Here is a 24446-nt window from a genome sequence, read left to right as displayed (position 1 = left end):
GGCAGAGGTTGCGAACAGCTCTGCGGACGATGCCCTTGGTGGTAGTGACGTCTGCGACTCTTGTTGTTCCGTCGGAGCCAGGGTATAGGTTGCTGACGCGTGCCATGCGCCACTTCAATGGAGGCAGATTAGGTTCCTTGATGGCCACCAGGTCGCCTACTTGTAGTCCTTGTTGATGCGTTTGCCATTTTGTTTTTTGTTGCAACTCGTTCAGGTATTCGTTTCTCCAGCGATCCCAGAAGTGTTGCCGCATTTTTTCCAGAAGTTTATATCGATCCAGTCGGCCAGGGTTAACATCCAGCAGGTTCTCTGACGGCAGCGATGTCAGTGGTTTGCCGATCAGGAAATGCGAAGGAGTCAAGGGATTTAAATCGGTAGGATCTGATGAAAGAGGAGATAGGGGTCTGGAGTTAAGGATTGCTTCAATTTGGGTGAACAAAGTCGTTAATTCCTCAAACGTAAGATGTTTATCGCCTAATATTCGCGTTATATGGTATTTCGCAGATTTAACGCCTGCCTCCCAGAGCCCACCAAAGTGGGGAGAATAAGCTGGTGAGAATTTAAACTCAATTCCCTCATCCGATGCGAAACCAGTTATGTCATCGTTACTTGATTTGAGAAAACGTGTGATTTCGTTGTTAGCGCCGACGAAATTAGTGCCGTTATCGCAATATAATTGCAATGGTTTCCCTCGTCGGGAAATAAATCGCCTAAGACACATAATGAAAACATCAGTAGTCAGGTCGCTGGCTACTTCGAGGTGCAAAGCCTTTGTACTGAAACAGACAAATAGGCACAAGTAACACTTTGTTATTTTACAACCGCGACCCTTGCGATCAGTGATGTAGAATGGCCCGGCGAAGTCGACGCCGCTGATGTGAAATGGATGATTGGGAGTTATTCTACTTGAAGGTAAGTTTCCCATTATGGGATTATAAGATTTAGCTTTCATTAATCGACAAAGTTTACAATTATTAACAATACCTCTTGCTAGTATTCTGCCTCTTAAAGGCCAATAAGTATTTCGTATACTACTTAGTAGAAGTTGAGGCCCACAATGAAGAAGTTTAATGTGATGATGAGCAAATAATAATTTAGAAAAATTGTGTTTAGAGTCCAGTAAAATTGGATGTTTTCTCTCATAGGGTTCATTGGAATTTTGTAGTCGGCCTCCAACACAAAGTATGCCTTCTTCATTTATAAATGGACTGAGAGACAAGATGCGGGATTTACAAGGTAAGTTTTGTTTACTATTAAGAGTATTTAATTCAGTGGAGAAGCATTCTATTTGATGTTGTTTTACCAAAACCTTTAGAGCTGTATTTAATTCATTTGTGGTCAAAGGACCCGTTAGTTTTGAGTTTTTATTTTTTAAATTGTGTAAGTATCTAAGTACATAAGCAATAGATCTGTGTAATTTTGTAAAGTTGGAATATCTATCAAATTCTATCACCCTTTGAGCATTTGCAGTAGTTGATTTTAGTGTAGTAATTTGCCTTGTAGTTTTAGGTTTAATGTTATTAGATTTTCTTTCAGGTAGATCCAGAACAGCGTGAGATCCTATGTTTTGCGGCCAATAGCACGAGTCTTCAGTTAGAAAAGAAGGTCCTTCCCACCACAAGTTAGCGGATTGAAGTGATCTGGGGTTCACTCCCCGTGATGCTAAATCTGCTGGATTTTTCTCTCCAGGGACATGTCTCCAGGTGCCAGAAGTCGTCAGCTCTTGGATTTCGCTAACACGATTCGAAACGAAGGGCTTCAAGTCAGATGAATGAGAAGAAAGCCAACCTAAGACCACCGTTGAGTCTGTCCAGTAGAAAATAGACTCAAGCTCACATCGAAGTGCCTTCAGCACCTTAGCACTGAGGCGTGCTGACAGAAGAGCGCCACACAGCTCAAGCCGAGGAATGGTTGCTGCCTTGAGCGGAGCCACCTTAGTTTTAGCGCATAACAGCCTTACCAAGACGTGACCAGATGCATCGATTGATCTCAGATAAATTGAAGATGCATAGGCTAATTGTGAAGCATCTGAGAAAGCATGCAGCTCAATTTTGATTGGATTGCAGATGATTGTGCATCTGGGAATCGCAAGTTCTGTTAAAGACTTCAAATTTTCTGCGAAGGTGTTCCATTCCCTGAGCAATGAATCATCTACAGGATCGTCCCAATCCAGTTTTGACTGCCACAGCTTCTGTAAAATGATTTTGGGAATTATTGTGCATGGACTGAGTAGACCCAAAGGGTCAAAAAGTTTAGCTGACTTAGATAAGATGGTTCGTTTAGTGACTGGCTGATTTAGTTCCATGTCAACAGAAAACTGAAGAATGTCATCAGAAGGATTCCATTTGAGACCCAAAACACTGGCCTGAGAAGAAGACATGTCAAAGGTTTTAGGCTGGGATGTGTTCGACTCAGTTTGAAAGACGCTAGGTGCGTTTGTTCGCCATTTACGCAATGGAAGACATGCTGAGTCAAGAATAGAAGTAACTGAGTGAACTATTTTCAGCAATTCGTCTTCTGAGTCGGTTCCCGAAAGGAAATCATCCACGTAGAAGTCCTCCCTGATCAACTGAGCCACACCAAGGTCCTGACACTCCTCGGACAGTTGTAGTAAACATCGAGTACTAAGAAACGGTGCTGATGCCGTTCCATACGTAACAGTGTTTAACTGGAATATTTTGATGGTACTCGACGGATCGTCTCGCCACAAAATGAGTTGCAGATGCCGTTGTTCAGGGTCTACTAGTATTTGACGGTACATTTTTTCCACGTCTGCCGACACTACAAACCTGTGCTGTCTGTACCGCAATAGAATTGAAAACAAGTCGTCCTGAACAACCGGTCCGACATGTTGTATGTCGTTGAACGACACGCCAGATGCAGTTTTTGAAGATGCGTCGAATACAACACGCAACTTTGTAGTTTCACTAGCCTCTCGAACTACCCCATGATGTGGAAGGTAACAGCCGAATGCTGGTCGAGGAATCTCAGTCATGTGACCCATGTTCTCATATTCGTGGATGAACTCTTGATATTTGGTTTTAAGTGACGGATTATTTTTGAGTTTACGCTCTAAATGAAACAATCGTTTCTCTGCAATGTGGTATGATTCACCTAAACAATCTGAAGATTCCTTGAGAGGAATTTGAACACAAAATCGACCGTCAGGTTCGCGACGTGTGGTGGTGGTGAATAAATTTTCACAATAATCATTTTTGTTGTATTTAATGCTAGGAGGTACCTCCTCAAGTTCCCAAAATTTTGTAAGTTGTTGACTAATGTCTTTTGAAAAATGACAATGTAATTTTGTATTATTTGTTTCATAATAAATTGTTGCTGTGGGGCCAGGGGCTACCCATCCTAACATTGTTTCTTGTAAAATGGGCCTTTGTGGTCCCAAAGTTACCCTGCCGGGTCCTAGAAGGTCCCAAAATATGTCAGCGCCCAGTAGAAGATCAATGTCTGAGGAATGATAAAACATTGGGTCGGCAAGCTGAATATGATGTGGAATGCCTAAATCTTGTATACGAACTGTGGCATGGGGCAACTTGTCTGTAATGTGAGGTAAAACAAAGCACTTGGCAATTATGTTGAATGAGTTGTGACAGGAATGAAGATGTAAATTGCAATGTTCTGTAACATTTAGTACTGCATTTCCTATACCTGAAACACTGTGAAAACAATCATGACGTTTTTGATGGCCAATTTTCCTTTGAGCCCTGTCACTAATGAATGAAGATTGGCTCCCACAATCCAACAAGGCTCTAAGTGTGTACACTTTGTTGTTGTTTCTCACCTTGACTAATGCCGTAGAGAGGAGTGCTTGACCAGAGGAGGTAGCAGACATAGTCACGGAGGAAGCAGAACCAGATGGAGTGGAGCCAGTGACAGGACTAGGTGAGTTGCTAGTAGTTTGAGGTAAGTTATTTACTTTATTGTCATCACTATTAATTTGTTTAGTTTGTGAATATTGCAACGAATTTTGTCTATGTATCAGTGTATTGTGTTTTTTATGACAAATACGACAGCCACCCAACCTGCATTGATGGGTTTGATGACCTTCACGAAGGCAATTGTTGCACAGTTTTAATGAGGTAAGTTTAGAAATTCGCTCACTAACGGGCATTGATTTGAACACAGAACACTCATACAACCTATGACAATCTTGCTTACAGATGAGGCACTGCTTAGCAGGTGATGCATTGACCGATGAACTGTGAAATGATTGGAAGCTATGACGTTTCTCATGCTTATTGTTAACAATTTTACTTGCATTTACAGTCTCTAGTAAGTTAGCTCTCTGACGAAGGAATGATAAGAACTCATCCAGTGAAGGAGAATCATTGCTGCTTCTACACTCTTCCCACCGACGGGCAGTAGCGCTGTCCAACTTCGCCGAGGCCATATAGATGATAAGTGTGTCCCATTTGTCTGTTGGTTCACCTAAATTATTTAGTGCGTTCAAATTCTTTGATAAACTGTCTATTAGATTTCTAATTCCGCTGTGAGACTCTTTGGTTAATGATTCAATTGAAAATAAACACTTAACATGTTCATTGATTAAGAGACGCTTATTATCATATCGCTCACAAAGTAGGTTCCATGCTATTTCATAATTATCTGAAGAAACTGTAACAGAATTGATGACAGAACTAGCCGGACCCTCCAAGTAAGATTTAAGGTAATGGAATTTATTGATATTATCAATGCTATCATTTTGATGGATAAGTGATAAATAAGTGTCTCGAAAGGCCAACCAATCATTTGCATTTCCATTGAATGGTGGAATTTTTAAAGGTGGCAGTTTAATATTGATGTGATTTGAAGTTGTGTTGGATGAAGACTCCTGTAGGGTAATTCAAGTGCAATCTGTCATTTCAATCTATTCTATTTGTCATTTAGCTTGTTTAATCTGTGCTCAATAAAGTGCACAATATTTAAGCAGGATATGGTTGCACGCGGATTTTTAGAGAGTTAAATCTTTTGGCCAATAGAAAACGTCATAATAGTTATTATATGAACTGGGATTGGTCAATGACTTTTGAAATTAAAATCCGATGGCCTGAAAAAATCGGTTTTCCAACAAACGTCAGTTACGCGCAAGGAGGTTTAGCTATTTATCCATCGAAGTTAATAAGGGAGAAGACATAAGACTAATTTTATTATTTGCCTGCCGCGACCCGGTTTTTACGAACAATGACGATGACGAACGATGAACCAGTAACGAGGAGCACACTTAGCAATGCTTCCAGGTTGCGCCTCGGTATCAATTAAGTAACATTTTTCGTTAAGTTTACTTTATGGCCAACTAAAGGACTTTTGCCGTCTCCATGGACAAACTCGAAGTATGATAACTACAGTCATTGTCAAAATGTTGCACTGCCATTGCCGCTGGATACCATATATCGCTACTATATTCATAGATAATAGACTTTCAGTTAATCGTCAAAATTGACATTGTTTTTTAAATAACAACAAATGGTATGAATTTTTAAATGTGATATTTTTATAAAGGTAAGTCCCCAAAACAACATTTGATAGCCTATTTTCTTTCGTTGGCATCTAAGTTCCTGTTTTCTACATATATGTTACTACTACCTATTTGATAAGTAACAAAAAACTTTGTCATTTTTTCCGTGTGAACAAAAGCCCTACAATAAATCACCTATTTTTACCTAGTAGGTATACCCTTCATATTTATGCTAGACGTGTTGCAAAGACAATAATAATTATTATTAGCATAGCATGCCATAGGTACTACTCGTACCTATGTACACGTGTGGAATGGCTCACATACTACCCGTTCGCGCTAAGTTTGCCGCCCTTCTGACCGACCGCACCAACAAACCACACTACCAGTAGTGTCGTGGGGCCTTATTACCCACCGCACTACCAAACCACACTACCAGTAGTGTCGTGGGGAATATTTTTTCCCTTCTGCACTACCAAGCCAGTAGTGTCGTGGGTAACATACATCTTCATTCCCATCGACACTACTACCATAACTAAATGTAAAATTTGTAAAATTTTGGACTGTTTTGTAATAAATTATGTTTATATGCAACCTTAAGCTCTGTGCAAATTTGCAGTTTGACGGAATTTACTGTAAATAAAATTTTACCTAAAAAGGCTTATACCTATATAACTTTGCGTGAAAGAAAAACAAAAATTAAATTATTTTTACCCGACTACGGCAAAGCAAAAGGAGGGTTATGATTTTGACAGGCTATGTGTGTATGTTCATCTGTTCCCTCGTAACTTCTAAACTACTTATCAGAATTCGACAAATGACATATCATTAGAAGCGTCTTAATTGTCCGCTGGTTATAGGCTATAATATGGGGTTTCACAAAATCTAATGTGGCGCCCTCTAGCGGACAAACCATACAGAGTAAAAAATAAAGTTAAGATAAATATGCCGTTTGGTATCATTTGAAAGCGCTTTACTTGTACATTTTGAATATATATGTTACAGGAAATGTATGAATTCTAGGAATTATATACATCTTTTCGTTCATAGCTTCTTTACTACTTATTAGTTCATCAATTTAATTTTTGTTAATATTATGCGCCACAAATACACTTTAACATCAAAATAGTACAAATAATAAAAAGCAAAAAAACTAAAACCCATCATCATCATCATCATCATAGGCCTCCCCTAATGCTTTCCACGTTGATCGATTGGTAGCAGCCTGCATCCAGCGCTTCCCTGCTACCTTTACGATGTCGTCAGTCCACCTTGTAGGTGGACGTCTCACGCTGCGTTTTCCGGTACGCGGCCTCCATTCCAGAACCTTGCTGCCCCATCGGCCGTCAGTTCTGCGTACTATATGCCCTGCCAACCCAAAACCCAACAACGACAAAAAACGACGCTGAAAAAGTATAAAACAAGATTTTCAGAATACTGAACTGAATATTATTAGGATTAACTAATGTGTTATTTATTTAGCTATTTACAATTAATTTACAATGAACTAAAAATATTTAATTATTGAATTTTGGGACACGTTGTATGCAATCTCAACCTCTATCGGTCTTATTCATAATCATTTTTCACATTTTATCAAATGCTTATTAGAGGTTTATAAAACGTTTGATAAAAATTGTTATTCATAATCGTCATTTAGCGCTAAAATCCTCTTATAACTGTGTGATAAGTTATCGAGAGCTCGGGCCTTGTTTAAAGCTCTAATAAACCTATTTTAACCTAACTTTTATAAATGTCATTTCATATGAATGTCACTTCGTTGGTTTATTTATTCAAAATATCCTTGCTGTGATCCTTGCTTGTGAAAATGAATGCTATAAATGCAATTGTGCATTTAGCCAATAATGCCGACCCAGCGCGACGTAGAAAGCTCTACCGCCAACGAAGCAACCCATTCGATTTGCGGGACCTAAATTTTAAAATAAAATATAGGTTCAATAAGGACACAGTGCGCACCATCATAGATTTGGTGGAAGATGATCTGGTTCAGAGCGCTAGAGGTGGTGGCACGTGTCCTGAACTGCAAGTTTTAGTGGCCATAAGATGTTGGGGACGTCGTGAGGTAAGCACAAAAAAGTGTTTTATTTTATCCCTTTGTCGTGGCTGCTATAATTATTTTCATACATTTTCAGGTACAAGATGATGCTGGTGACCTCCATGGCCTAAGTCAGCCGACAGTGAGCCGGATATGCGCCAGAGTCGCGCATGCAATCGCGAATAAGGCAAATTCCTTCATCAAAATGCCTATCACTATAGGAGAGCAGGAAAGAATTAGTGCCAAATTTAGAGCAATTAAAAATTTTCCTGGGGTGATAGGAGCCATAGATTGCACCCACATTAAAATTAAAAAAACCGGAGGTGACATGGCCCAGTACTATATTAATAGAAAAGGCTATTATTCCCTGAATGTTCAGGTAAAATATATTTTGATTTTATACAGTTTACAACAGAGAAAGATTTGTTTTAATAATGTCTATAATTTTTACTTTGTATGATCTAAATTTTAGCAACATTCAACACTATATTATTGGATGGATTACCTACAGGATACTGTTTTTTTTATTTTAGGTTGTCTGTGATGCTGACCTCAAAATAATGGATATAGTGGCTAGATGGCGAGGCAGTACACATGACAGTCGAATTTTTATGGAGAGCAATATAAAACAACGATTTGAGGATAGGCAGTTTAGAGGACGCCTTATTGGCGATTCGGGCTACCCTCTTCTGCCATATCTATTTACACCTATTTTAAGGCCTAGTCGTCCAGAAGAAGAAGCATACAATAATGCTCACATCTCAACTAGGAACACTGTTGAAAGGTGTTTTGGGGTGTGGAAGCAGCGGTTCCAATGCCTACTCCATGGCTTACCAGTAAGCCTCCAAAATGGAAAAGCTGTGATCATAGCATTGGCTGTATTACATAATATAGCCATTGATATGAATGACACATTGTTAGGTAAATGTTATCAATTTGACTGTACATAAGGAATACAAATCTTTATGACAAAATGTTGACAAATTCATAATATTTTTCAGAACAACATATGGAGCAGGTCCCTGTAACTCCGCAACTTTCGACGGAGAACAGTGTTCACGACAACCGACCTTCATTGTTGAGGCGTAGGTCGCAGTTGATACTACAAAATTTTATAAATCAACATTTTTGAATGGTACTAAAATACATTTTGATAAATTCCAACGATTTACTTTTATGTAATGTCATTTGAGTTCATGAAAATGTTGTATTTTAATTTTTCAGATACTGTTCCTGGCATCTTAATGAAAATAAAAAGAATATTTGATTGAAAAATACCTGTATTTCAATTTTCAGTCCAATTTGTTACTATCACAAAAACAAAACCTGTAGTTCTCTTTAAAAAAGCAATTATTCTGCAAAAATTCAAAACAAATTACTTTATATCACTAATTTAAGTACAATTAGTTTCAACAAACTTACTTATTAAAAATCACAGTTCAATTCTTTAAAACAAAGAAATTGCTTAAGTATAAACGTTTCTATTCGGAGGTTATCAACCTTCTACATTTAAAACAAAATAACCATAATTTACACTATTATTATAAAGGCGAATGTTTGTGACTAGGCATATGTGTATTTACTTTATATCACTAATTTAAGTACAATTATTAAACTTACTTACTAAAAATCACAGTTCAATTCTTATAAACAAATAAATTGCTAAAACAGATAGATTATATAGTCTCGAATAACATATAGGCTTCTTTTTATCCTGGAAAAATGCACAGATCCTGTAGGTTACAGAAATAGTAGTCTACGCAGGCGGAGTCGTGGGCAACAGCTAGTTAATAGTAATCTCAAACTCTTATTAAGTTATGACTAGTAAACATATTCATAGCCGTCTAAATATATTGCAGAAACACAATCAAAATGCGGATTGGAACTGCATAAAATACAAATTAAAAACAAACAGAAGTAAGGGAGGAACTAACTTATTATTTAGAATCTGTTAGTACTTGAAAAACTTTAACATCAAAAGACTTATTATTCTTTATTAATGTGAGTGTAATATTTAAGTTTTTCCTGTAATAATTGATGCTCAAGATCCAAGTTTCTCCCTTTCTTCCGTTCGTTTTCCATTTGAACTTCATGCAGTTCAATCCGGCATTTTGATTCTGTTTCTGCAATTTCGGAAATCCTAACTTTGCTTAAATCAATTAAGCCTTCTTTGTTTAACAGTTTCCTTTTTTTTTGATTGCTGGTGCTTTAAAATTAGGTTTTGCTTTATTTTCTTTTGCCTCTACTTTTTTATTTTCTTTATCTTCCAATATGCCTCTAGTAGTACAAGCATGTGTATCTTCTATTTCTTCATCAAGTACCACCAATTCATATTGGATTTCTTCATTATTTATCAATTCCTGATCTTGCGTATTTTGAGTTGATTCCTCCTCTTGAATGTTAATTAATTCACTTTTATTTGAGTCCGAGTCAAATCTGTTAACATCGACTACAAATTCATTGGGCAACCAAGATGCTATATCATCAGCCCTATCGTCAGGCACTGATAATGGTGGACCACCGCCAGTTTTAATTTGAGCCTGCCTAGCAATGGTCTTGTCTTTCTTCGCACTGATTTTTATGAGGCTCCATTGCGATTTTAACTGGGTAATGGAGCGGTTCATACCAGCGCACATTGAATTAAACCTGAAAAAGAAATGACAGGATTTTGAATTACAGGTAAAGGCAAAATTTTATATTGAAGGCAGAAATCAAAAGATGTACCAACGTTGTTTGTAAATCAGCCCAAGCCGCAACCTTCCGTTTATTCGTGTTAGTGTCTGTATTTTTATTTTCGATTGCATTTACTCTTTCTTTCACCAACTCTTTCAGCAAATACTGAAAAGCAAACACTAGGCGTCAAACATAAATAAAACCATGCTACAAAAATTAGTAGGCACTTTATCAGGCTAAAAATAAGTACTACCTTATCTTCCTCCAACCAGTTTTCTGATCGTTGCCTTTTAGGCGGTCTGTTCTCCTTCGTCATGGACATAATTAGTATCCGATGTAACTAGCCGGGTCGTCGTAAGAGCTTATTGCAGAGTACAGGGTAAGAGGTACAGAATCCAGAACATACAATCCCAAGTTTTATAAAAGTTTGATAAAACTTGGGAGTTGATCGAAAAAACCGAAAACTTTATTAAATTTTCGTGCCAAATGTCAATGTCAGTAAGTAAAACGTCACAGCTGCCAATTTTTTGTTTTTTTTTTCTGCGATTTGTCTATGATTTTACATGGTCCATCAAGTTAAATCACCAAAAAAGCTGTTTTCGTTCATTCTTTTTGTATAGTCTGTGGAAAGAAAATATTAAACTCTGTTTTAGCTATCAAAGGTTTGTAAACGATTATGAATAACGTTTTTTATCAGAGGTTTATAAGAGTGTTTTAAGCCTATCAAACGTTTTAGCTAATGTAGGTTTTAAACCTATATTAGCATTTTATTATGAATAAGACCGTATGAATATTTGCAGTTCAACAGAATTTACTGAAAATAAAATAATGACAAAGCCTGACAAAGTTTGATGCTTGAGTAAGAGAAAATTATAATTTTTATTCATTTTGTTAAGTACCTACTTCGCGCCGCAGCTTAAAATTATTTAATTAATAATATTCATAATTCCTGGTTTCATGCAATGGGTATGTCATTTATTATTAATACATTCATTTAGATTTATAATTACTGAAGTAGGTACCTACTACCTCAATGGATACATTACTGAAATTTGTTTGTATCTCCGTGATTGGGGAATTGTGTTTTATTCCTTAATTTTATTGCAGACATGTCGAAAGATGATACTAATTTGACTTTCATTCAAATTAATGGAGGTACAGCTTTGCTGCATGAGAAATACAAGTACCATATCCTTAAGAAATATAAGAGTGGAGCGGCAATTTGGCGATGTTCCAATTATCGTAATCTAAAATGTTTAGGGTCAATAACTATTAAAGTAAGTACCTACTTACTTACGAATTTTCTTATTTCTTTTCTTTTGAAAACTATATAATATGTATACATTAATTCATTTATTTTAGGATGAACGTATTTTGACGAAAAAAACACACACGTGTAACCCGGATGTGGACAAAAATATTAAATTAATGGAAATTTCAAATTTGAAGAAGATAGTTCAAGAATCCGATGAACCTATCCCAAAATTATACGATAACAAAATATTAGACCTAAAAAATAAAGGCATGGATCTTTTAATGGAAATTCCAAAATTTGAAAGTGTAAAACACCAACTGTACAACGCAAGGAACAAATTTGAAGGGGTTCCCAAAACTGTTTTTCGTAATATAGAAGAAGTAGTTGTTCCAAAGACGTATAATGATTTTGTTTTGGCTGATTATTATTATAATGGTAGAAGAATTATAGTGTTTTGTACACCTGACTCGCGTGACAAAATTGAAGAAATTAGTGAAATTTTTATTGATGGCACGTTTAAAAGCTGCCCAGCGCCTTTTGAACAGCTATTTACAGTGCATGCAGAGATGAACAGTTCCATAGAAACGAACAATGTAATCCCATTGTTCTTTGCATTAATGTCCGACCGGAAAGCTGATAGTTACATTATTCTTTTTAACCTTATAAAATCACAATTGCCGCAATTTCAAGTAACAAAAATACACTGTGATTATGAAATGGCAATAATTAATGCATTAATTAATATATTTCCGAAAGCCAAAATTGTTGGTTGCTACTATCATTGGTGCAGGGCTGTTTGGCGAAAAGCAAAAAGTTTAGGACACACGAAAATTAAGGCTGAAAGAAGGATTATATCTTTAACTGCGGCACTCCCATTAATCCCAGCGGAAAATATTACCGATGGTTGGTGTTATATTAAAGGAGAGTGTGGAGACGAAATCGAAATGCCAAAATTTATCAATTATATGGAACGTTTTTGGTTCAACAAATCTCATTTCAAAAACATTATAAGCGTCTTTGGCGAACACCACCGCACAAATAATATTTTAGAAGGGTGGCATTCAAAATTAAACCGATCTGTAAACAAAAATACAGTCACAGTTTTGCGATTGCTGAAAGTCTTATTTGAATTTCAAACACTTTCAAATATAAAAACCAAAAATGAAGGAAATAAAAAAAAACGTCATAATTCACGCATTTCAAACGACGATGTAATTACACGTGTACAAATGCAACTAATTAATGGGGAGATAACTTTAGGCCACGCACTTGACAAGCTACGATAACTTAACAACCTTGAAATGGCCTAAAGCTATCTCCCCATTAATTAGTTGCATTTTTTGTACACGTGTAATTACATCGTCGTTGGAAATGCGTGAATTATGACGTGTTTTTCATTTCCTTCATTTTTGGCTTTCATATTGGAAAGTGTTTGAAATTCAAATAAGACTCAGCAATTGCAAAACAGTGACTGTATTTTTGTTTTACTAACTTGATATTGATTTCTTTTACGTACGAGCTGAAGATGTATGTTAAATATATTATTTATTTTAATTGTTCTTTTTATTTCACGCAAAGTTACGAAGGTTTTGGTATATAATATGTTACGGTAAATATGATAAATTGAAAATTATTAATAGTCACCGGTTATTATGAATAATTACCGACAGTCGAGGTAAAAGTACCTAATAAATGAATTACATTTAACATTGATTATTTAATAATGTAACCTTAGTAAGTACTAACAAATATCATAAAAGAGAACAACGGCTCTTGTACAGTGCTAGTGTACAGCCACACATTTGAAAGTTTTGATATATCATATACTTATTAAGATAATTTGGCATAATGAGTTTAGAATGTTTCTTGCATAATATGTATTACTTTTCCAAGATGCCCATAACATAATGTTTTGATTTAAAGTGTCAAATAGGCCCTTGGGCCACCCAGTTTTAGTTAGTTTTATACTTACATACATAAATGATTTCATATTAATCATCACATTTATCCAATCATGAGGTAATTATTCATAATTTTCACTTTTATCACATTTACCGTAACATGAACATAAGCCCTTTTTATGTAATATTTTATTTTCAGTAAATTCCGTCAAACTCCAAAATTGCACAGAGGTTAGGGTTGCATATAAACATAATTTATTACAAAACAATCCAAAATTTTACAAATTTTACTTTTAGTTATGGTGTCAATATAATTGAATTTTTCTTTTTATTTCACGCAAAGTTATGAAGATTTTATTACATAAGCCCTTTTAAGCAATATTTTATTTTCAGTAAATTCCGTCAAACTGAAAATTTGAATAGACGTTAGGGTTGCATATAAACATAAATGATTACAAATTAATCAAAATTTTACAAATTTTATATTTAGTTATGGTAGTAGTGTCGATGGGAATGAAGATGTATGGCCCTTATTAATTACCCACGACACTACTGGCTTGGTAGTGTAGAAGGGAAAAAATATTCCCCACGACACTACTGGTAGTGTGGTTTGGTAGTGCGGTGGGTAATAAGGGGTCGTGGGGAATATTTTTTCCCTTCTACACTACCAAGCCAGTAGTGTCCTGGGTAATGGGTTATTTATAAGGACCATACATCTTCATTCCCATCGACACTACTCCATAACTAAACGCGCGTCCCCTCCCCCAACCGCGATTCAAGGCAATCGGTTAGTGATTAAACGCAATTAATGTGTCTTATTTTATGCAAATACACAATTCTTATCAATATTAATAAATAAAAAACATTCTAAATATAGTTTGTTATAGTTATAGACGTTTCCCTTCGAGTGACGTCATATCGCCAGCGGCAAACTTAAAGCGAATGGATAGTAATTAAGCTGTAAATACCTATACCCTTGAGCCATGTGCGTGTGGACTGAGTTACTTAGGGCTGTTATGGATATTATGTAGTTTCGGTTATGGATACGGTTACGGATATAGGAATAACATTATACCGGTTTCGGTTACGGATATTTTTTTCGGTTCATTCATGGCCGCACACTTTACATCGAATAAATAATATAAATTTATACTAGATGGCATTATAAAGGTAAATCAGACTGTTTTGCCTTTACATATAATGCTATACAAAAACAATTAAAACTGCCTACATCCGAAACTTTTAAATCGGTTACGGTTTCGGATAACCGAAAGTTTCGGTTACGGATATCCCTGGACAGATTGATCTTTTCAAAAAACTCATCCAACACAACCAAATTTTGAGAGGATTTAGGATATAACTGTGAAAACTTCATAGTAAGGTATTCAATTTGTGAAACCTAAACATCGAAAGCTATAACTAATTTAATAAATCTACTGTCTGGGCAGCGCAGTTCTTTCACAATTATTCAAGTTTTATTTATTCATTCATTCATTTAATTTAAAGCAAGAAGTTATGAAGAAACAAATTTTATGGCTTAACTGCTCTAACTTGGTCAAAACTAAACAAATGTACATTATAGAGCTGCTTCAATAAAACAAGGAGGTATGAATTTTTTAATATTTTTTTTTTGGCATCCTTTACTAGGCAGATTCAGTGGAGAACCTTCTGTTCTCTATTAAACAAAATCTTTTAATTAATATTATACACACTGATTGCTTCCCTTCTTGCCAGTCTGGTGAATGCATGCGCATTAAGTAAATCAAATAAATTGTTAAAATGCTCCAGAAAAGTGGCTGTTGCAACAGATCCTGCAGGCAGCTCATCTAAAACAATATTACAAGTTTTAGTTAAGTAATCAGATATTTTGACAGCATTTCTTAAAATAAAGAAAAGGGAGAAGAAACTAAGAAGATAATAATTTGATAGATAATTTATCCAAACAATATATTGGGCACTAGCGGCCGCCCGCGACTTTGTATGCGTGGATCCTGTTTTACCCCTATAGCCTATAATGTTATTCTGTGTTATAAAAAATAATACTGTAAGGTTTCATTAAAATCCGTTCAGTAGTTTTTGCGTGAAAGAGTAACAAACTCAAACATCCATACGGACATCCAGACATCCAAACTTTCGCATTTATAATATTATTAGGATGTTATTATGACGTTTATACAATAATACTATAAAGTTTCAACAAAATCCCTTCACTAGTTTTTGCGTGAAAGAGTCGACTCTTTTAATTTAATTTTAATTTGTACACCGCAAAGGTAAGACATGTTGATACCATTTTAAATGCTGACTTAACACCTTATGTAGGTACCTACACATGTTTGAACAAATAAATGTATCTTTATCTTTATACTCGCATAAACATACATTCACACACACTTTCGCATTTAAATAATATTATGTAAGATATTAAACCTTGGATTCCAGAGAAATTATTGTATTTCCCCGCAAAGAGGTTTCCTGTTTCAATATATGACAAAGCTCCTGAAATTGGCCTTTGTTAAGCCTGTAACGTTGCTTGAACAGAAGCTCTGGCATGTCTTCAAAATTTTCTTCATATTCTGGCTAATTCTCGCATTTTCCGCCTTCTCCGCAATTCTTCCCTGTGGGCAGCCCACAAGAAATGTAAAGTATTCATTTCGTTAGATTTTGTATCAAATAGTAGGATAGGGCTATTTGAAAAATAGCATCTGACAGTTTTGGTGGTAAAAAAAATATGATAGAAATAAAACCTTGACATTGGCAGCGGGGCGCCACCGTCAATACCTGATCGCTGGTTCCGATTTTTGCCATGTTGGAAACTATATAGTTGAACGACGGTAGCGCCCCCTTATCAATGAGTTTGGTGGGACAGTTCAGTTTAGGCATAGAGTTTAGGTCATCTTTAAGATGTTTTTATATGTCATTGGATTGGAGGGAGGAATGATTGATGAAAGTTTACATTAGAGCTATAAAATAATAATTTAGTTATGTAAAGACAGCCTAATATAAGTCCCTCTGTTAAAATTACATAATATATTTACTTTAATGAAGACATTTTTATATATAGGTATATCTATACTAATATTATAAAGCTGAAGAGTTTGTTTGTTTGTTTGTTTGTTTGGTTGAACGCGCTAATCTCAGGAACTACTGGACCGATTTGAAAAATTATTTTTGTGTTGGATAGCCCGTTAGTTCCTGAAGGCTTTAGGCTATTTATCATCACGCTAAGACCAATAGGAGCGGAGCACCAATCAAGAATATTTCAAATCAATGAATTTTTACCTTTTGAGAGCTGATGCTGCGTAAACGGTTAAAGTTTCGCAAAAATCATGTATGACAGGATTGTTCCCCTTTAAAAGCTCTTTAAAAAAGTCCGCGGTAGCATATGTCTATCTTTTAAGGTTGGCTCATAGTAACTAGAGATGGGTTTGTAGCCAGCTAGTTTGGATAATAACTGATTATTATCTATTAATAGCCATTAATAGCCATCCATTGGCTAGTAACCCTGCTATTAATAGTTTCTTACGTTTTTTCTTCCACCTTTAAAATCAAATCAATATTAAAATCAAATATTACTCAAAGAAACAAAAAAGAACTAAAAAAACATCAATGTAATTTATATAAACGACATTGTAGTTAAAAAAGAATCTAAATATATAAAAAGGAGAAACTGACTGGCTTAGTGACAGATCAACGCACAGCCTAAACGGCTAAACGTAGGCACTCGAAAGGAAGGGACGTAGCTTAAATACCGTAGAGGTGCACTAAGAAAGGAATTACCGAAATTCCCAAGGGAACGGGAATTAGCGGGAAAATCCTTTTGTATGAAAAATCTAAACCACTTAAGTCAGACGCTTGAAATTTGGCATGTAGGTACATTAGTAAACTTAAAGCTTAGTTACAACAAGGAATTCCCGAAATTCCCACGGGAACGGGAATTATCTAAAAAATCCTTTTGTATGAAAAAAGTATACCGCTTAAGTTAGACGCTTCAAATTTACCATGTAGGTACCTTAGTAAACTTAAAGCTTAGTTACAACAAGGAATTCCCGAAATTATCACGGGAACGGGAATTAGCGGGAAACTCCTTTTGTATGAAAAATCTAAACCGCTTAAGTTAGACGCTTGAAATTTGGCATGGAGGTACCTTAGTAAACTTAAAGCTTAGTTACAACAGGATTTTCCAAAATTCCCACGGGAACGGGAGTTAGCGGGAAAAACTATTTGTATGAAAAAATCTAAACCGCGTAAGATAGATGAAGGGGTAAAACGGGATCCACGCGTACGAAGTCGCGGGCGGCCGTTAGTGCTTAATAACAGGCGATACTAAAAAAATACATAAAATACTCAGAAAATGTCAATAAATAGTAAAAACTCACATATTTTTTGACTTATTTGTCGATAAAAATAGGTTTAGTAGTTCCGCCTATTTTCATAATGTGCACTTTCTTAAGACTCACAATGTACTAGCGGCCGCCCGCGACTTCGTACGCGAGGATCCCGTTTTACCCCCTTCATCTATCTTACGCGGTTTAGATTTTTTCATACAAATGTTTTTTACCGCTAACTCCCGTTCCCGTGGGAATTTTGCAATATCCTGTTGTAACTAAGCTTTAAGTTTACTAAGGTACCTGCATGCCAAATTTCAAGCGTCTAACTTAAGCGGTTTAGATTTTTCATACAAAAGGATTTTCCCGATAATTCCCGTTGCCGTGGGAATTTCGGGAATTCCTTGTTGTACCTAAGCTTTCAGTTTACTAAGGTACCTACATGCCAAATTTCAAGCGTCTAACTTAAGCGGTTTAGATTTTTTATACCAAAGGATTTCCCGCTAATTCCCGTTCCCGTGGGAATTTCGGGAATTCCTTTCTTAGTGCACCTTTACGGTACCTAAGCTACGTCCCTTCCAAATTTCAAGTGCATACGTTTAGCCGTTTAGGCTGTGCGTTGATATGTCACTAAGTCAGTCAGTTTCTCCTTTTAACGTGGTTTAGATTTTTTCATACAAATGTTTTTTTCCCGCTAACTTCCGTTCTCGTGGGAATTTTGCAATATCCTCTTGTAACTAAGCTTTGAGTTTACTAAGGTACCTGCATGCCAAATTTCAAGCGTCTATCTTACGTGGTTTAGATTTTTTCATACAACTGTTTTTTCCCGCTAACTCCTGTTATCGTGGGAATTTTTCAATATCCTCTTATAATTAAGCTTTGAGTTTACTAAGGTACCTGCATGCCAAATTCCAAGCGTCTATCTTACGTGGTTTAGATTTTTTCATACAAATGTTTTTTCCCGCTAACTCCCGTTCCCGTGGGAAGTTTGCAATATTCTCTTGTAACTAAGCTTTGAGTTTACTAAGGTACCTGCATGCCAAATTTCAAGCGTCTATCTTACATGGTTTAGATTTTTCATACAAAAGGATTTTCCGGCTAATTCCCGTGCCCGTGGGAATTTCGGGTATTCCTTTCTTAATGCACCTCTACGGTACCTAAGCTACGTCCCTTCCAAATTTCAAGTGTTAAATTTGTAAACTATGAAGGGATATGTTTAATCATTAGTATAACATTAATAGCAGGGTTACCATCTGAAATCGGCTATTATTGGCTATTAATGGCTAATAACTGCTTTTAATCCGTTATTAGCCAATTGCTATTAATCGGATTATTAGCACTTACCCATCTCTAATAGTAACCATTTTTATGCAAAAAAAATCTGTTTTAAAATAATGCATTATTTGCGAAGGTGTTTTTATAAACATGATATTAATCCTTATCCAAATAAATAAATTATTCAACACAAGTATTTAATTTTAAACATTCTTGCCCTTTACACCATTCGATTTCAATAAATATCTTAGGAGATATCCCAGTTTTAAAATCACATCGCAGCAAAATAATGATCAAGTAGGTACTACGCGCGCTACTGATGGATCAATGCACAGCCTAAACCGCTGATCGTAAAGACCTGAAACTTGGACGGTGTGTTCTTTGTATGACGTAAGCATCTGATAAGAAAGGATTTTCCAAAATTCTACCCCTAAGGAGGTAAAAAGGAGGGGCAAAGTTTGTATGAAATAACGAGATTCCTTCGTCCAATATACTTAAAATTTTGCATAAGCATTCTATAACAGAATTAATGGAAGACGTGTTTCGTATTTTAGTGAAATGCACCCCCTAACTATGTTAAAAAGGGGTAGAAAGTTATTTTAGTGGTGATTTGCTTCAAAGTTGATATTAATTACTCATTAGTGCATTTTTTTACAATCATGACGTCATGTTAACGACTACCATACTCTAGGGGCCTCCACTTAACCTCGGAGTGGGTGCCCACTGCGTGCGCTCGCCCAACAATGCATAGTAATGCATGAAAGTCATGCCGCGGGCACCTGCTTGCGCTGTATACATAAACTCATTTTCGCGCGAGAGTTTTGGCGGAGGCCCTTGAGGTAGTGGGAGTAGTCTTGAGGAAAAGCTCCTTCTCCCACGGCCAGTGGCATGCTGGAAGCTTGGTGATTCTAGCACCCGTAGGAAAATATAAAAAAAAAGTTTACCAATAATACTGCGGTAGGTGTAGTTTTCGATTTCGTTGTAAAAAAATAATACCACCGAGTAACTTTCACCGGATCAAAGGCCGAGCTGCATATTCATAAAATATAAGAAAAAAATATTTTCATGTTTATTTAACCTGATTTTTATATTTTAAAAGTATTTAAACATTTAGATAATAACGTTAACCTCCTGCGTACATTTGTCCTACACACAGTACATAAAAAATTAAAAAATCTGTTGGCTTCATTTTACTAGAAAACACTAAACTATGTAACTTTTAATGTTACTTGGCAACACTAATCTATGGTAAAAAATTAAAACGTCAACTATCATCTGTAATTTTGTCTAAAATGGCGTCCGAAGATAAAACTGTGACTGTACGTCCGCGCAAAGGTAAATAAATCTTTATTCATCTATAGAAAAAATTAGTAAATATGTGTTATTTTGTGGTAAATAATATATTAGTTGTATAAACTAAGGATTTGAAGTTCTATTTTGTTGAAGAAATAAATACTGTGGTCCTACCCTCAATTTCATTTTTTATGTCCTTTGCAAAGTACAATAGCACGTAATTAATACTAAAATTCTAGAGTTCTGATGTTCTATGTAAAGTACATATACGTAAATTTAAGTTTTTTACAGCGGTTAAAAAAGATGTCATTGCAGATATCTGGAATGACTCCGTATCGGACTTTTCTGGTGATGATTCCGATGAAAATCCAGAGTTTATCCCACCAAAATTCCAACAAAGAACAAATGACCATCGTATCAGTGAATCTAGTAGCTCGGATAAGGGAGAGATAGCTTTGATCACTCCTGTGGATTCTCCAACACCTTATGCATCATCAGATTCCTCATATCTACCACCAATAAGAGGTCGACTTAGTATTGCATCGCGGGAGCGGGGATATTCGCGTGGATTTAGTCGTGGCCGTTACCGAGGTGTTGGTTCGCCATCGGTATCAACGTTAGATAGCTATGCAAAATAATGCTAACACTCAAAATAGATGGCCAAATGACACACTAAAAACAGAAATTTAAAAAATATATGCAGCCTGCCTATTTTCCAGAATATAGTGTAAAACAATCGCGCTGCAGAAGCATTGGTTGTAATAAAAAACTACAGTTCTCTGCAAAAAATGTGGGATCTACCTGTGTTTCACTCCTAATCGCAATTTTTTCACCAATTTCCATGTAGAATTTATAAATATGAGTCTTAAAAACTAACTATTATGAAGAACTGACTGATCTCTAATGTTTCTAATGTTTAATTATAGTGATTTTGTAAGAGAAAGTTAAATTTTGAGAATTATATTGATAAAAAATTGAATTTCGTTAATTTTGATAAAGAACATTAAAAATTAATATTATACATATAAAATTATGTTTTAAATAACCTATTATTTGTAGTATATTCTGGATTAACCCGCAAAAAATGGCTATGTCCTTTACAAATGACATATTGATTAAATACCGTTGTCCTTTATAAGGGACATAGTGAAAAACAAGATTTTCCAATTCGATAATTTATTTTGTATTTTTTTTATACTAACTTACTATAATGTAGTGCACTACAAAAGTTTCTTAACGAAACTCCAAAAAAAGTATGTCTGGTACTCAGGAGGTTAAAACATTTAAAAATAATCGTATGAGAACGTTTTCGACTTCTCCACGGACGAAGTCGCGGGCAAAAGCTATTTGTAAAATAATTAGACTAAATTATTAAAAGTGCCTACCCAAAGTCATTATTCCACGCGGACGAAGTCGCGGGCACAGCTAGTTTAATAAATAACACTGTGATTAAATCTGGATTTATCTGTAATTTACTATAAAGTGAATTTTAAAAACAAACTAATACAAAAACCATAAAGAAAATCGTATCATTTTCGGTCTTATTTAAAACATTACACTAATTGTCAAAAATGACAAATAAAAAAAATATACGAATTCGAGCTAATTATTTTCATTGTAAATGGTTAAATCTTTAAATGGTTTTCAGATTATGCACCAAATCAAATGAACACAGTAAATAATGACAATAATTTAATCTAGGTGGAGAGATGTGGGTGTGCGAGGGAAGGGGTCAATCTTAATGTTAGATTTTATCAAATACTCAATACTCAATACGTTTATTGCTTCCATAATAGTAATATAGGTGTTACAATGTGATAATACAGTTAAAAACTGTTGTAAAGCCTTTGAAAATGACGAAAAGAGATATTAGCCCAGACCAACATTTATCGTGCCTTTCTAAGCATGGGTTATAATACTTATACTAGCTTTCCGCCCGCGGCTTCGCCCGCGTGGAATTTTGTCTGTCACCGAAATACATTACCGTGCGCGTCCCTGTTTCAAAAACCGGGATAAAAACTATCTATGTCCTTTCCCGGGAGTTAAACTATCTCTATGCCAAATTTCATCAAAATCGGTTGAAAGCAAGACAGACAGATTCCTTTTGCATTTATAATATTGGTATGGGTAGTATAAATTTATAGCAGTAAAACTAAGACACAAATCATTTTAGGCACTCTTACACAATTACGACAGCTTCTAGCTGCAACTGATTTCTACATACACACATACACGGTACTGCTCGAGCAGTTGTGACTACTTCGGCACGGTGAAATTTCAGTTGCCAGGTATATTTTATACTGACTGCTCGAGCAAATATTACAAAGTAGCAGTGGTTCCTCTTCCTCAAAATCAATGTTGCTACTGATTTGAATGAAAATGAAATTGTGACCTGTTGAGCAGTTTCACTACCAACTACTCCAGCAGTTACCTATCAATGGTAGATTCAAGCTGTTGACTGGCTGCAAAAGCGGTCCGTGCCTTTATGTTGACCACTGGCTAATTGCTCGAACTGTCCGTGTATGGCGGGCCCAAACAGACTAATTTTTGCGCATGATAATTTATTATATGAAAGTTCTGTAGCTCTACCATAAGTTTAACCTTACCAAGTGCGTACAAAATGTATGGCAGATTGCACAGCGCCCCTAGCGGTGAACGGCAGAAGTTTGTGTAAGTTACAGTTAGTAGCAGCTAGTGGTAAAGTTTTTTTGCAGTTTTACAAAACACTCCATCCACTATGTCATCCACTCCATCCAGTAGGTACCTATCCATATTTCTGCTTACAAATCCAGACATAAGTGTAATAAGTTATATTATGGTACATTTATGTTCAAATTTAAGCAAAAAGCATTCTGTGTTTATAAAATATGTTTATTTGCACCTAGTTTATCAATCACCATGTTATTTCCATGCTTTCTATCCAGTCGACTGCTCTAACGACAAGGGTGGGCAGTCGTTGAGATGACAGCGCGAAAATCGTCGGCATCCACTAATTATGACCCTTATGTACCACTATATTGACAAAGTTCTCCGTCTTCGTACGCGATATTGGAAATTTGGCATCTACCATCGGCTGATCTGACATTAGGCGTAGTCTGGCTTTGATATTCAATTTTCAACTGTATTACCTTGACAATCAGTTCAAAATTGATTACTAGAAAATTATTTGACAGACGATTTCTACTCTCGACAAATGCATTTGAATTAGCCCACTGTTTATGTTGTGTTTCAAAGTAATCTAATAATGATTGTGATTTTGCTATTAAATAAAAGAACTTATTTTCAGTTATTTCCCGTTCATTCATTTGAGCAGTGGTATCTTCATCCAACATTTCTATTTGGGATTGTATTTCCTCGAAATTGCATGATAAATCACGCATTTTGTTGCATCGCAAACGGAGTTCATTTACAATAACGGCACTAGTTTCCTTACAGTCCAACAAAGGCAATAGATACTTCTCAAATAATGTTAATCGAGATCTAATGCTACCTCGTTGTTTAATAAGGTCCTTTAAATCTGCCATTTTGCTAACGCAACAACGAATCACACGGCAATTATGTTTACGTTTACGATAAGAAATAATAAAGATACGTTACGGTTCGATGCTGTGAGATAACAAACCGGTTTCGCAGGCGGCCGATCGCTGCACAGGCGCACACACACGGCACTGTGTTGATTGTTGGAAGACCGGACCCGCCACACTCGGCAGAGGTTTTGATTATTTCCGTGTTCAGAATGCAGGAATACACCTGGAATGTTCGGCAGTACGTATAAGTATGGAGTAATAACAAGATTTATGATGATAAGTATAAAATATGAACTGACAGTTAACACTCGTGAATTGAATTTGTAATTTGAAACTGAACTATTTGTCTACACTAATATTATAAAGAGGAAAACTTTGTTTGTTTGTTTGGTTGTAATGAATAGGCTCAAAAACTACTGGACCGTTTTTAAAAATTCTTTCACCATTCGAAAGCTACATTATCCACGAGTAACATAGGCTAAATTTTATTTTGGAAAAAAATAGGGTTCCGTAAAATATGTACATAATGTAGTCCACGCGCGCGAAGCCGCGGGCGGAAAGCTAGTATGAAATATAGCTAATTGGACTAGTATTTTACGATTTAATTTGTGAAAAAGTATTGCGAAACACCATATAAATGAAGTTAATTCGTAAAAAAGATGAAAATAGAT

At 35.8% G+C, this 24446-nt stretch overlaps 1 protein-coding gene across 2 annotated transcripts in view; it reads left to right on the top strand.

Annotated features, from left to right (window-relative positions):
- LOC135072025 (putative nuclease HARBI1) overlaps positions 1 to 8770 on the top strand; it is a 497753-nt gene extending 488983 nt beyond the window's left edge. Inside the window, exons 2-6 of one of the 2 annotated variants that reach the window (XM_063965949.1) lie at positions 7424 to 7553; positions 7624 to 7905; positions 8060 to 8447; positions 8528 to 8661; positions 8751 to 8770. In XM_063965949.1, the coding sequence (XP_063822019.1) occupies positions 7424 to 7553; positions 7624 to 7905; positions 8060 to 8447; positions 8528 to 8658 (931 nt within the window). In that variant the 3' untranslated portion in view covers positions 8659 to 8661; positions 8751 to 8770. The other variant, XR_010257348.1, reaches the window with a different exon arrangement.
- The last annotated feature ends 15676 nt before the right edge of the window (positions 8771 to 24446 follow it).

Source organism: Ostrinia nubilalis, chromosome 5, assembly GCF_963855985.1.
Source record: "Ostrinia nubilalis chromosome 5, ilOstNubi1.1, whole genome shotgun sequence".
Taxonomy (NCBI): domain Eukaryota; kingdom Metazoa; phylum Arthropoda; class Insecta; order Lepidoptera; family Crambidae; genus Ostrinia; species Ostrinia nubilalis.
Note: the sequence above shows the minus strand (reverse complement) of the source record. Positions and strands in the feature narration are given on the sequence as shown.